This window comes from Elaeis guineensis, chromosome 3, assembly GCF_000442705.2.
Source record: "Elaeis guineensis isolate ETL-2024a chromosome 3, EG11, whole genome shotgun sequence".
NCBI classification, from domain to species: Eukaryota; Viridiplantae; Streptophyta; class Magnoliopsida; order Arecales; family Arecaceae; genus Elaeis; species Elaeis guineensis.
Genome location: NC_025995.2, coordinates 108,186,916 through 108,200,698, shown reverse-complemented (window position 1 = coordinate 108,200,698; position 13,783 = coordinate 108,186,916). Strand labels below are relative to the sequence as shown.

The 13,783-nt window shown below is 38.0% G+C and overlaps 2 protein-coding genes across 3 annotated transcripts in view; both read right to left on the bottom strand.

The window, feature by feature from the left end:
* The window catches only part of LOC140856577 (uncharacterized), a 23,293-nt gene extending 16,062 nt beyond the window's left edge, over window positions 1-7,231 (bottom strand). The window contains exons 1-5 of one of the 2 annotated variants that reach the window (XM_073254312.1): window positions 7,092-7,231; window positions 6,532-6,593; window positions 6,022-6,075; window positions 5,855-5,883; window positions 204-5,369 (exon numbers count right to left, since the gene is read on the bottom strand). In XM_073254312.1, the coding sequence (XP_073110413.1) occupies window positions 204-316 (113 nt within the window). In that variant the 5' untranslated portion in view covers window positions 317-5,369; window positions 5,855-5,883; window positions 6,022-6,075; window positions 6,532-6,593; window positions 7,092-7,231. Of the gene's footprint in view, window positions 1-203; window positions 5,370-5,854; window positions 5,884-6,021; window positions 6,076-6,531; window positions 6,594-7,091 lie in introns of those variants that run through there. The other variant, XM_073254311.1, reaches the window with a different exon arrangement.
* Window positions 6,977-13,783, bottom strand: LOC105041066 (uncharacterized). The gene is made up of 12 exons (XM_010917857.4): window positions 13,251-13,783; window positions 11,569-12,893; window positions 11,284-11,462; window positions 10,924-11,141; window positions 10,674-10,742; window positions 9,576-9,648; window positions 9,264-9,420; window positions 8,858-9,149; window positions 8,507-8,621; window positions 8,106-8,269; window positions 7,645-7,719; window positions 6,977-7,506 (listed from the first exon to the last, which is right to left on the bottom strand). Exons 1-12 carry the CDS (start codon window positions 13,632-13,634, stop codon window positions 7,318-7,320), a joined length of 3,240 nt encoding a protein of 1,079 aa, XP_010916159.1. The 5' UTR covers window positions 13,635-13,783; the 3' UTR covers window positions 6,977-7,317.

The window sequence follows — 13,783 nt, the reverse complement described above, 5'->3', positions numbered from 1 at the left end:
AAGTTTCAAATTGAGTGAATCCTACCTTCCCTTAATCTAGCGTATAACAACGTCAAGGACACATATGAATTGACCAAAATGCATATATTATAGTACCAGTTGTTCGAACTATCAAGGGTGAAGGGAAATTAAGAATAATAATAAAAAACCAACTATCCTAGCCCCTCCCCAACCCCAACAGTATTCAAAGATATAAGGACTACCTTGTCTTGGCTGAGAGCATCGACAAGGACAATGAGGTCGCCAACATGGTGGAACAAGGAGTAAGAGGAGATACTGGGTAGGTACTCAATGTTACTGAAGTTGCTGAGGCCATGGCTGATGGCACAAAAGCCACAGGTGGCAAGGCCAAGGATCAGGTGGCATCACATGTACCAAATCTATGAAAAGCCATTGACTGAGAGCACTGCCAGTCGCTCCCCCTTCACCATGTGCAGGTTGATAATGTCACCACCACCGTCCAATGGGTCACCCCTTCTGCTCCTCCATCACGGTGTCCATCATTTCACCGCTCACCGGGCTCAGCCTCTGGTACAGTGCAGCACTAACACAAAACGGAGTAGAGAATGCCAACAGAGTCCACCATTTCAACTAACTTCATTTGAGCAAAACAGCAGGGGTTGCCACCACTCATTTCTTTGAATATGGGGTAAAAGGAAAAGAAAAACAAGAAGAAAGAAGAGAAACAAAAGCAGCAGATGGGCGTCTCTCCATTTCAACTAATAAACACTTACAAACTCTTCCTTTTTAGTTGGTAAGCAACAATAGTTTTCTTAATGGTTTTGAGATAGAGAGAGCATAAAAAGTGATGCTTCTGTCCTTCAACCTTTATCACCTTTTGCTTTAAGGAAAATGGGAGGACAGCAAGGAATCAACTGCTTGGGAGGTCCCATGACAAGGACAAGAGCAAAATTGAGTGACAGGTATATGTTTGATCTGCAAGCTAACACAGATAAATTTTAATTTTTATAAAGGTGAGAACACTAATTACTACATCTAGATATCATTAAAGGAATTGTAAAGATAAAAAACGTTGTGCATTGGTCTCACAGCATTCTCCCTCAATCGTGACCTCGTGCTCATCAACGCCCTCAACCAAGATCCTCTCTTTTCCTCTCTCTCTTCCTCACTATTTGACATCAACACACTTAACATCATGACAATCATGTGATCCTATTAGTTGGTGCCAAACACCTTACCATCCTAAGCTTTCCAGCCAACAAGGTAATTTTTTGAAGAAAACCCTGCCAATGAGGGCACGTGGTAGTTGCATGCTAACTTACACTACCAACCGGTAAATGGAGATGGATGGAAGGGTGGACTCAAATTGAAAGTTAAATGAGCTAATTGAAACTTTTTAAAAGAAGAGGGATGGTAACTGCAAATGGCCAAAAGTCAAGGGGATGTGAAAGTAGTTTTCCTTATTTAGCATTAATGTGCTGCTTTAAAATGGTGAAGAAAACTTTATTTTGTTTGGTCATGAAAAAAACTAACTAGTTTAGTGTAGAAAGTGAAGGTAGAAACTCCAAAACTTCTCTCTATGAGTTACTTATTTACCACTATGGTAAGATCTTTGCTTGCTTCCTCATTTTCTCTTCCTCAATGGCCCATCTAAACTACTGTACATACTCCCTACTCTATGTCTACATATCTCTCCTTTCTATTCAAATAATTATTTGGAAAAAAAAATCATAGTTGCAAGGTTGATGCGAGCACACCAATTAGGTTAATCACCTATTTAGTGCTTGAATTTATTTCGTAACCCATATTTTGTGGAACAAGAACTACAAGGCGAGGCCACTTTGATTAACTCTCAAAGGTTTTTCTCAGTCTCAAGGCCCCAACACTCCTCCCTCCCGGGAAAAGGGGAAAATAAATTCTGACCCTCTAAAATTTCAACATCTCACACATAGACCCCCTCTTCTTTGAAAATTTGCAATTAAGTCCCTCAAGTTAATTTTCTTATGCGATGCGATATGACTTTTCATCTCTACTACCATAAGGGGTCACATCACCTCACATGACTAACCTTAACTCCCAATGTCCCTAAATTAGCCCTGTATCCTAATAGCTTTACCTAGCTCGTTTGGGCATGAAAGAGAAGGTGCCAAATGGACTCCAAATCATATGGTCGTCACTTGATTATCTTTAACAACAATTCTTTCACTAGTATAAATAAAGACTTTGTAACTTAATTTTATGATTCATCAAGAAAACAAAAGGAATTTATGATTCATCAAGAAAACAAAGGGGACCTATACCCTACTTTCGCCAATATGCCTATGTTCAAAATTTTCTTTTACAAGATTCGAGTTGAGCGGGTTGAAGAAATTTCTACCTTCTCCCAGATTAGATCATATATTGCAGGCATATGATGGTTCAATTGGACATTATAAATGACAATATCAGCTTCACCGAAAACCTTTTCAACGGAAATTTGCAAAGCAGTGGTTCTTGATAATAAAGCTAATGTATCAAACTCATGACGATTTAAAACAACTAATTTGCACATATTCTTTGCTCCAGAAAGCATTACTAATATTTATCAGTTATCACAACAAATATAAGATTGCATCATTGTAGTATTCCAACTTTTCCAGTGAATGAACATGTGAAGAAATTAAAGACCATTTTAACATAAGTTCATTTGCACTAGCAAGGAATTCTGCAGAAAGTAAAAGAAGGTTTTACATGATTCTGCGTACTATCTAATTGAGTGAAAATAGTAAGTATCACTAGCATTATGCTACACTGCACTTTAGAGGCAAAATCAGGTATTAACATATAATATTCATATACTGCACATTCTGTAAATAATAACCACCTCCGTCATCACTACCACAACATAATAGTGGTCCAATCATCTGTTAATTAACATTTTTAACAGACGCTGATCTAACTTGCACTGCATCTTAAGTACATCTCTTATCATCTTTCTATCCCGCTAACAATATCTCTACTCCACTATAATATCCCATTTTGGCCAAACTATCATGCCCTAGTGCCGCCACATTACAACCATCTCGATCAAAGCCTTGGTGATCAACCTATTTATGCAAAAATATTAGCATCTAAAAAATGATATCTTTCCCAACACCAATATCAATTTTGGCTGCTTCCATGAGGTCAATATGACACTGAATCCCTGATAACATTTCTGCATTCACAAAGTACACATGGATCTCAAAACAGGCATCCAGCAAAAGGAGTTATACTTCTTTACAATATATTAAAGCTTATAACCACCTTAGCATTTTCATAAAACAATCCATGATTCAATAACCCTTAAAAAGAAGCCAATCATGGTAATTCTCACAATGCCAATAAAATTTAGAAGAATGTTTCAGCATGTTCTAGAATGTTTAAAAATTCCAAACTTATTGGAGCAAAAAAAAAAAAGAGAGTAAATTACCCCCCCACACCCCCCCACCCACAAAAAAAAAAAAGGTTTATTACACTTACAACCAATAGCTTGTAAAACCTACATTTGCACCCAGTTAAATTAACGGCATCAGTGAAACTATTTATCTCATATGAGAAGTCAAAATTACCCTTGGGTGGGGAGGAGGATACACCTTTTTTCTTATCTCCCTGGGTGGTTGTCATGACACTTAAGGTTAATTTGGTCGTTTTGAATTCTTTTTCTGATCTAGCATTTGAGTCTCATTAATGTTAATGGTTTGACTAACATTCTATTAAGTTATGGGTTAAAGTATCAGATAAAAACAAACCTCATGATGGTAAATATAGGTTTTTCAAACTATTGGGTGTAAGTGTAATTTATCCCTAATCTCAAGAGGGTTTTGTAATTCACTCAAAAAATATCCATCAAATTATTGATTTTCATAGTAGCCTTGTACAATTGGATGACCTTTATTTAGCTCAAAGCAAAATCTTCCTTCAAGTCGACCAAAAATGAACCCATCTTATTAATGCAAAACTCGAAATATTATTTTAGGCAGTATTTTGAACCTGCTGACCCAGCCTAACGCATTATCGCTGCTTAGGTTACAGGTCAAGGTCCAACCACAAGTCAATTGAGAGTCAAACACTACTGCCCTTGTTCCTCTACCAGATGCCACTCCCAAATACATCTATCTTTTCCCCTCATTGAAACTCCTTCCATGAGATAGGTCACCAAAAGCCACCATCTACGAACTCTTAGCAACAACCAATGACAATTACCATCCAATGGCCACCAATGTGGTCTGCAACAGAAAGGAGCTTCAAGCTTCTACAGACACAGAGAGGATTGCAGTTAAGAAGAGGGAACGAAATCCTAAGGTTTTCAAAATTAGGAGGTTAAACTGGAAGTTTTCTCTTTTTGCCAAGAGGAGTTGAGGGAGCATGAAGAGAGGCTACAACAAGCTCTCATAAAGGCAGTAGTTTATAGTGTGATCTGGCAGGAGGAAATCAAAGTTATTCATAATTGACAGCTAGGTCTTCACCACCAGGTTAGCATCTAAGTTGAATTCCATACCATCACTATTTTTAGATGGTGTCCCATCTATGTTTCATCGACTGCTTCATCAAGCACGAAGGATAAAAGGAATAAAAAGAGTTAGGAAGGAAGATACGGAGCAAGGTCACTTCTCTCATCACTATTTTAATCATTGGTCCGAGACCAGACGATTCAGACTGAACGGTTCGATGATCCAGCGAGGTTTCTTAACAAATTCAGGTCCAGGTCTGGCCCAACCAAATTTTCCTATCAAATGACATGTTCCAGTAAAAGAAGCAAAATGAAGAGAGAATTGAAAAGCCCTTGCTAAATTAATACCGAAAGCCATGTAAAATGAACCAAGAAGAATGTCTTTTCATGTATTAATTGATTAAATATCAAGCTATTTGACAAGTTATTGCATAGCCTAAGCAAGATTTTCAGCATCTTTTATCCCTCTATATAAAGGATCTAGTGTCTTGAAAAATCATGATTTTAGAATGCTAAAATGCCAACATGATCTGCGCACAATTTAGGACAGAACTTTTTCAGTAACTGGTAAATTTACCTAAACGCTTCAACATTAACCCATGTTTAAAGCTTTTTCAAAGCATGTTACAAGCTGTCACTGGAAGCAGTCATAACAACAGATTGAACTATAAGAACCACAGCTTTGTATCAAATCACAGAGCAAAGTAAAACTTCTACCATCTTCAACTGCACCCCCAACAGACGCGCGCACACACACACACACAAGGGGGGAGTAAAAACACAAAAAAGCCTACAATGTAAAGAGGTTACCATATATGCAGCAAAAAAAGTCAAAGAAATATAATAAACTTAAAATCCATTGCACTTATCTCAGCCGGATAGCACCCTCTTCTCCTCAAGAAGGTCCAAATTTTACTTAGGATGGTGGCACTCCCACCTTATTCATCCAAAAATAATAACGTTATAGCTAAGTTACCAAAAATTCATCATAACAAAATCACAATAAAATAAGTTGGCAAAAGAAAAGGTTGAGATGATTCAACCAAAACGATCTATCTAAATATCTGGTTCAATTGAAAGACTAATGCAAGCTGACTTGGTCAAATTCAAAATAAATAAAGAAGATATAAAACCACACTATATTGCTAGGAGATATGTAAAATGCGCATAAACAAATGGAGAAAAGAATGTTCAACTGATGTTACAATAAGCAAATTTAGCTGGTACAAATGAATTGATCATGACTATATAACTCATTTTTCCAAATGTACCACCTTCGTGTTTCATATACACCACATATCAAAACAAGTTATATCACAAGATGCCACTAAGAATATTGCTTATTTACTTAAGCTCCAAATTCTGTCTGAAATTGCTCAAAGCATACCAAGAATTAATAAGAAGGTAAAATAGGAAACTTACCAAATCTCCAACAAATTAGCAAACTACACCTAGAAAAAAGAATGCCATGTTAGTAATTCTCATACTGGAAAGGAATTTAGCTCATCAATGATAATGAACCTTAACATTAGAAGATAGTGACCGATAAATCAGAATAACTGGAAATCAAAACATAGTGGAAAATTTACCATTGAAAATTTCCATAGCACCAGGCATGCATCCAGCAATCTCCTATGCAAAGTCTTCCAGAACACCAAAGCAAAGATCAGTTTTGGTAGACCTTTGTCAAGATTATGTATAGAAAAAGAGCAGACATTTAAAACTATCATAAAGCAGAGCAAGTGATTTGGATGATCAAAATCTCTTATTAGCATGTCAAATTAGTAAATTCATGAGAATAAAAGATGGACCTAAAAAATAATACTAGAAAACCTATAGGCTCATAATTTTCATCAAAAAGAGGGAGAAAAAGACAGAACTGCAGATTGCACATGAAATCCTACAGAACATTTTGATGCAGAAAAGGAAATTTTGGTCAAGTAAATAGAGATATAGGATCGCTCAATATCATACACTACACCCTTCCTATCCCATTGTGCAATTAAACTTCAAGATTAGTATAACAACAGTCTTATAGCCAGAAAATGCCACTAAGGATTTCAAACACATTAAGCTTCCCAGCAATCAAACCAGGGTACCTTCTTTGGTTGCCTTTTAGCATCTAAAACATTGTTGCTAGCCTCATAGCCTGGCAGAAACCCTGAACGAAAGACAGAATTAGACTCTCCAAGGACCAAACAATTTTGATAAATGAAAAAACTATGCAAATGCTAGCTATTGACAATAAGAATAAAGATGATAATTCCAAGATTAAGATGCCAAAATCTGCAGACCAATAGCCCAGTTACATCAACAACTGAATGGACAACATCATGTCTGATAATAAGGAAATAACATACAAATGCAAAAGCCAAGTTTGAAAATTTATGAAGTGGCATAAGAATTTACTATCCAAAATATGGAAAGGGTCTAAGTGCAACCACCATTTCTGAAGACCGCAAACAGCAATATTTTCATCCTCACAGGAATTTCATTCACTAAAATAGACACATTTCTAATTCTCAGTTCTTTTGGGTAGCTCAATTTGAAATTCAAATAACTGAAATTGAATTAACAAGCACTTTTTTATAGATGTTCGAAAGCCCATGATCAAGTATGAATTACAAGAGATGAAAACGCCTTTGGCGAGTTGTCTTACAAGAAACAGAACACATCCCACTGATAAGCATTGCCATGCAGGAAGGTCATTTTTTTCGACCATCATCTCTTCCAGCTTCATCCATGCATTCCAAACTTAAAGCTCCGATGCAGCAGGGAAAAGACAGATAAATGCCGAAGAATTAGATGACTAAATAGAAATTTAGATCACTAGGAAGAGGCATGCTCAACATCATATTTGCAGTCAGAAAAATCAGCATCTTAGTTCACTTGCCCGTGATAAATGGATGACTCAATGCTTGAGATACTGTCATCCTCTTTTCTGGATCCAATACAAATATTCTTTCTAGAAGATCTTTAAAATTGGATAACATTTTGGGATCCTCTCCAGGATAGCTTGATATGAGGGCACCAATGTCCTTTGGCTTAATATTGAGAAGCAGTCTCTTAACAGGCTGGAGGGAAGAAAAAGAAACAAAAGAAAAAGGTGAGCACTGGCGCATTTCAGATTGTACTGCTTTTTCTCATTGCAGAATACCTAAAATTAACTTCAAGCAGTGACTTAAAGAAGATATCAATAGAAGAGTAGTGACCTTCTTTGTAACAGGATCCTCCTCTGTTGCATGAAAATTTAAATCCTGATCAAAATGCTGATCAGCAAAGGCACCCTGTATAGAAATATCAGATAAGCACACAAAATCAAACGCACAGCTAAAAGAGTAAAAACATAATTTACATAGTTTGATGTTATGAAGCCACTAAATGGTTTTCTTGATCAAAAAAACAAAGCACTTAATAAAAATGGTTTAACGTCAAGTTCTAATGCATGAAACAATGCAATGATGTGCCACAAGCAAATGTCCACTGAAGGATTACATATATATATATGTGTGCATGTGTGTGTCTATATATCTGTGTGTGTGTGTGTGTGTGTGTGTGTGTGTCAATATTCTGAACATTGAAACCCATGATCTCCATGGTGTACTCAATTATATGAAAACAACCTCTTCTATTAAAAGAGTAAACATCACAAAACCTTTCTTTGACACCTTACCTTCCGAAGCATCTTCTTTGGGAAAGGACCCTTCAACTCCATGTGGAGCCGAAGCATGTCATTGTTTGATGGACCAGGAAAAAGGACTTTCCCTGTATAAAGTTCATATAAACAGCAACCAACCGACCACATATCCATCGGATGATCATAAGACAATCCAAGAACTGCCAAAAAAATTCCAGTTATCAGAGGATATATAGTTGGTCCAAAACTAACCAAAAGCATATCAGTGGTAACAGGAAATAAACAAAACTATGAACAAGCATACCGATGCATACACAGGCACAATCTACCAGACAAGCACATGCCCACATACCAGAACGTGCAGCACAGTAGAATCACAGATAATGAAAGAATAAGAAGAAATGCTGAGCATGGAGAGTGTCAAATGCAGAACTCACTTATTTCTGGGGCACGATAGAAGCGGCTGACCAAGTATGGTGTTATTTCATTCTTACCAGCAAACATAGCATTGCCAAAATCACAGAGCTTTAGCACATTTTTAGCCTCATTTACCTACACAGCAATATTACAGCATCAAGGAAGAGAATATGTTAATCCAGCAAGTATTCTTCAGTCAAGACCACACAAATAAAAATTGGTATAGTCTTAACACAAAAACTTTGTATGATTTCAAAACAAACATCATGTTTGCACAGAAGCATATGCACACAAAGAAACATGCTTCTTATTATGTGAATGGCGCACCATATTAAACTGCAAAATAATACCCAAAGGGTGACAGGATGTACCAGCATGTTATCTGGCTTTATATCACAGTGCAGAACACCACAGTTTCTTAGATGCTTCAATGCAATAAAAAGCTGCTTAGCATATGCCCTCACAGCAGTCAATTTAAGCCCAATATTACGACCAAATTTCTTCAGAACCTCACGCAGATTCATATTAAGAGATTCAAAAACTAAACAAAGATGATTCCGATACTTGAAACTTGAAAGAAACCTAACACAGTGGCGCTTGTCCTCAGGATCCGCGCCTGCCAATTTCTTCAGTATGACCAATTCCTCAAGACCTGCCTTGTACCTTGTATATTGACATCATAAGACAACATCCAAATGATTTAGAGAGTAAGTAATCAGGATTAACAGAATTTAAAATAACTACATCTCAAGATTAAACATTTGGATGTTCACTCACATGGTATCATTGTTGCGTATGATTTTTATGGCTACTTCTTCAGGATCACCTTTCCCAGCTTTAAGATCCTTCACTCGGACGACAGTTGAAAAAACACCTTTGCCATGAGCTGCAATAACTTCATAACGACCATCAAGCACTTCTCCAAACCTGTAACCTGCAAAGGGGAGGGGAAAAAGGCAACTTCCAACAGTCATAAAGGCCCAAGATGTAAAACATGTATACCTAATATTCCCTCTCATTAAAAGCAGCAAGCAACATTAAACAAACAATGTTTCTAAAAGTAAACATGACTAAGTTGTCAAAACTTACTATAGTAACCCTCTGCATCATCCCAGTTGTCATGAAGACCACTTTTATCAATTTGCAGGTCGTCTCCTTTGCCCTGCACAAGATACACATGATGTAATCAATAATAGCACTAGAGCTTAGCAATACCTACAATATTGTTTCACGTTTAATCTACAGTGATTAAAGGAATTAAGAAATTCCATTTTAATGCATATATGAAAGCAAACTGAGAGTAGAAATATTCAAAATCATAAACTGTGATATATTAGAAGCTAAAGACACAAGAATGTGTATAGTCTCTGCACAAAATGCACATCACATCAAGAATCAAGTTTTCATGTGTACCATATTATACCCATAGTGGTAGCATGCCTGCAGGTCATCAACACAGTACAATGGTGACTACCAATTGAGATTGACAGGCAGCAATACTAGTTTTTATTTATTACCTGTGCCCACTTATATTGAACAGCTTTGTTTCCATTCAAGACAATCAAAACTCTTACCAATCTGCTCTTCCTGCACTAATTTCGCTCCTTCCATCATTCACCACTTATTATATTTCTCTTTCTTTGGTTTTTTACTTCAACATGAAGATGACATATTGCCCCCAGAATGCTATTGCCATTTCCTTTATCAAAGCTCACTAGCAAATATCTAAAATTTCAGAATTGAATTGAAGATCTGAACCCAAATTTGAGATATAGGGTTCAAAAAGAAACTGCAACTAATTTCACTCAACCATCAGAAGGGGCGTGTTCAGACAAAAAAAGTAAGACCAACCATATTGGTGGATCTGGCATGGCATAAAGGAAATAAATAACATAAAATATTATATATGTGTGAACCTTCAATATGCATATGTTTAATATTTTCTCAAAGAAGCTCCCTTTTTTAGATATAGAGACATATATCTAAAATCAAATGATTTCCACCAGGGATGTCATCTTATGCATTGAGATTCAATTTCACACGCAGACAGCTTTTGTTCAATTGTTAAGAATGAAGCACAAAACCAAAAGGTAAAATAACGAATTGCAACAATATAATGCTAACAATAAATAATTTATTGCAACTAGACTGACAATATAGGATAAAAACATGCCCATAACAAGTTACCGATTTACGAACTCCAGCAGGTGATTCTCCAAAGATGTCATCAGAAAACATATCTGCTGATTTCTCACTCTGTAGGGTAAAAAATTGTACAGAACAAATCAATTAGCATTTTTACTCGATTACAAGTAAAAAGAATCAAAAATGAATGTGGGGAAACACTAAATAAGTGCTTAACAAGCTTCACAGCTTATTTTGGACAAATAGAAATGGATGTATTAAGATGAAAGTCATGCCCAATTGAATAACAAACCTTGGGAGTACCCTCTCCAAGCCCCCGAGCACCAGTTGTTTTCTCATTAACTGATGGTCCATTTTGCGTAGGTGACTTGCCCACAGAAAATGATGGATCAGTAACATAAATATCTGAAGTATCATGCCTATTCCCAGGCTCTTCATAGTGAGCCTGTTTATCAGCTTTGATAGGGTTTAGCTCCTGCAGCTTGTCCTTGTCAATAGATGCCTTTTCCTCTGGACCATATACATATGTTGATAAAGAATACATGGGATCAATTTGACTTGTAGGGAAAACAAAGTTCAGTATTGGAACAAAAATTATATCCTCTATTTCAAATGGCATGCACTAGAACAGCTTGATGACAAAAGGAGTTACCTTTCTCATTATCATTAGATAAAGATTCCACATGTTGTTGCAGTTGCTGCTGCTTATATTTTTCCAGGATAGCTTGTCTCCTTTTTCTGCTTTCCTCCTTGATTTTATCAACATCTTCCTCATCCTGTTTTGCAAGCTGTTGTTCAATTCTTTCTTGATAGTCCTCTTCATCTGCCTCCCTGCCATTAACAATTGCATGCACATCACATAAAGCAAGATATATGAATAAATAAAATAAGCTATTGCACTTAATCTTATTAAAAATCTAATGTCTAATGGGTGTACCTGATAGATTCCACTTTTTCTTCTTCCTGATTGTTTCTATTATAACTACTTTCCTTGGTGGATTCTTTAGATCTTGTTTTCTCGTTGCGATGTTCCACTTCATCATATCTTGAACGCCTATAATCTCTATGCCTGTCCTGAATACTAACCCTATCCCTTTCCATCAATCCACTTTGTTCTCTATCCACATGCATATGCATGTCCCCATCTCTAGCCCGATTCCTACCCCTATCTTCACAATCTCTGTCCCTTTGACGATCACCATCAACATCCCTTACCCTCTCCCTCGCTCTATACCTCTCCCTACTCATATCCCTCAGCTTCTCTCTATCTCTGTCTTTACTACTACCGTATCTTTCTCTTCCCCTGCCTCCATCCCGACCTCGATGCTTGTCCTCCCACCTGTCATGTCTGCTATAGCTACTGCTCCTCTCCCTTTCTCTACAAGCAACCTTATCCACTTCCATGTTATCTCTGTCTCTTGTTCTGTTACTGTACCTTTCTCTCTCCCTTTCTCTTTCCCAAGTGCCATGCTTGTCCTCCCATCCATCAAGTCTGCTATAACTACTACTCCTCTCTCTTTCCCTGTGTACCCCTCTTTCACTTGTTCGACTTCTGGCTGCATTTCTGCCCAACTCATTCCTACCAGTACCTTGCAACTCAAACTGGCCAGAATGAGCACCACCATCCACATAAGAGTCTGAACTCCTCTCATTAGATAGCTCCCTCATATGGTCACAAGACCTTGACCGATCCCTATGATTGGCTTCACCAGTGCGCCTGCTACAAGATGGAGATCGTCTGGTGTCTTTGTATCTCTCCCGCAAATTTTTGGGTGATATGGATTTATCCTTTTTATGTGATACTTTACTGTCAACATCTCGTGGTTCCCTATGCAGGCTCAATTGAAGCCTCTCCAAGTTACGATCGGAATTTTCAATATCATAGTCATCCCTTTTCCTGTGCTTTGTTGCATGCGAACTTTCTCTAGGCACAGGAGATCTTGTTCTCAACCGACCTTTTGTTTCATGTGTAACAATGCCCTTGTGCTTCTTTTCCTTCTCGGCTCCTTTCAAAGGTGACTTCGATTGTGTTTGTCTGGGGGCTCCTTCATTCTCCCCATCATTTGCCGATATATTACCAGACTCCCAAGCACGTGTCCCTCCATTTGCATCATATCCTTCAACTTGAGTTTCATCCTTGCCAGTAAACTTCTCAAAATACTGAGATTTGTCCAACATGCTTTCATCGGTCAATGTATTCTGATTAAAATTTGGCACCTTCAGACTATTGCGTGACAATGCATCTTTATCCCTGGAAGCTACCTGTAATTAATCCCAAAAGCCAACTGGTAAAGCATGTACTTCCCAAAATATCCAGAAAGATTGAGCAAATCAATAAAGAATTATCAAGCCTACCAATTGGGACAGGAAAAAAAGAAGAGAAATTCTGTATTTCGATAGTTTAAAAAAAAAAAAAAGAAAGAAAAAAACCTTTCCAATATGAACTTCAGCAGCTGATCTTCTTAGCGTCTCTTTCTCTTATTCTTGATGTAATTTCGACTAATTCAATGAAATTCTAAGGAATACTGAGATAAATCCCCAATCAAGAAGACGGAAGATAGTAACAAGGAACGCAATCAAACACACAATTCAAAAGCATCAAGCGATTTCGAAACAGACCCGTTTGGAATAAGCATCGGCACCTTCCGCCTTGATCTCGCCTGATTCCACATCGGAAGCTCCTTCTAACTCCATGCCAGCGTCTTTCTCGCCGTTGATTTCTCCACCTCCCTCTTCGTCTTCAAAAATCTCTCCCTCCTCCCGGTCGTCAACACCAGGCTTTGGAACGGCAAAGGATGCCGCATCCACCTCCGCCACGGGAGCAGCGTTCTCTGCCTCGTCCCTCTCCCCGCCGTCTTTGCTGTGATGGTGGTGGCGGTGGCGGCGGTGGTGGTGGTGGCGGTGGTGCTTCCGGCGCTTGGACGACTCCTCTGGTTCCTGGTCGTCCACCGACCTCCGGTGCTTGCCAGCAGAGGGAGGAGACGATGGCTCGTCGCTGGCCATGGGAAGGGTTGATTTTGGAGATGAGCCAAATTAGGGTTAGGGTTAGGGCTTCGAACGCGAAGAGAGAGGGGAGGAATAACTTTATCGGAGAGGAGTTGTTCCTACATCTGTTTCTTTTCCCTAAATCTTTAGGCCCTCGGACGCTTCTT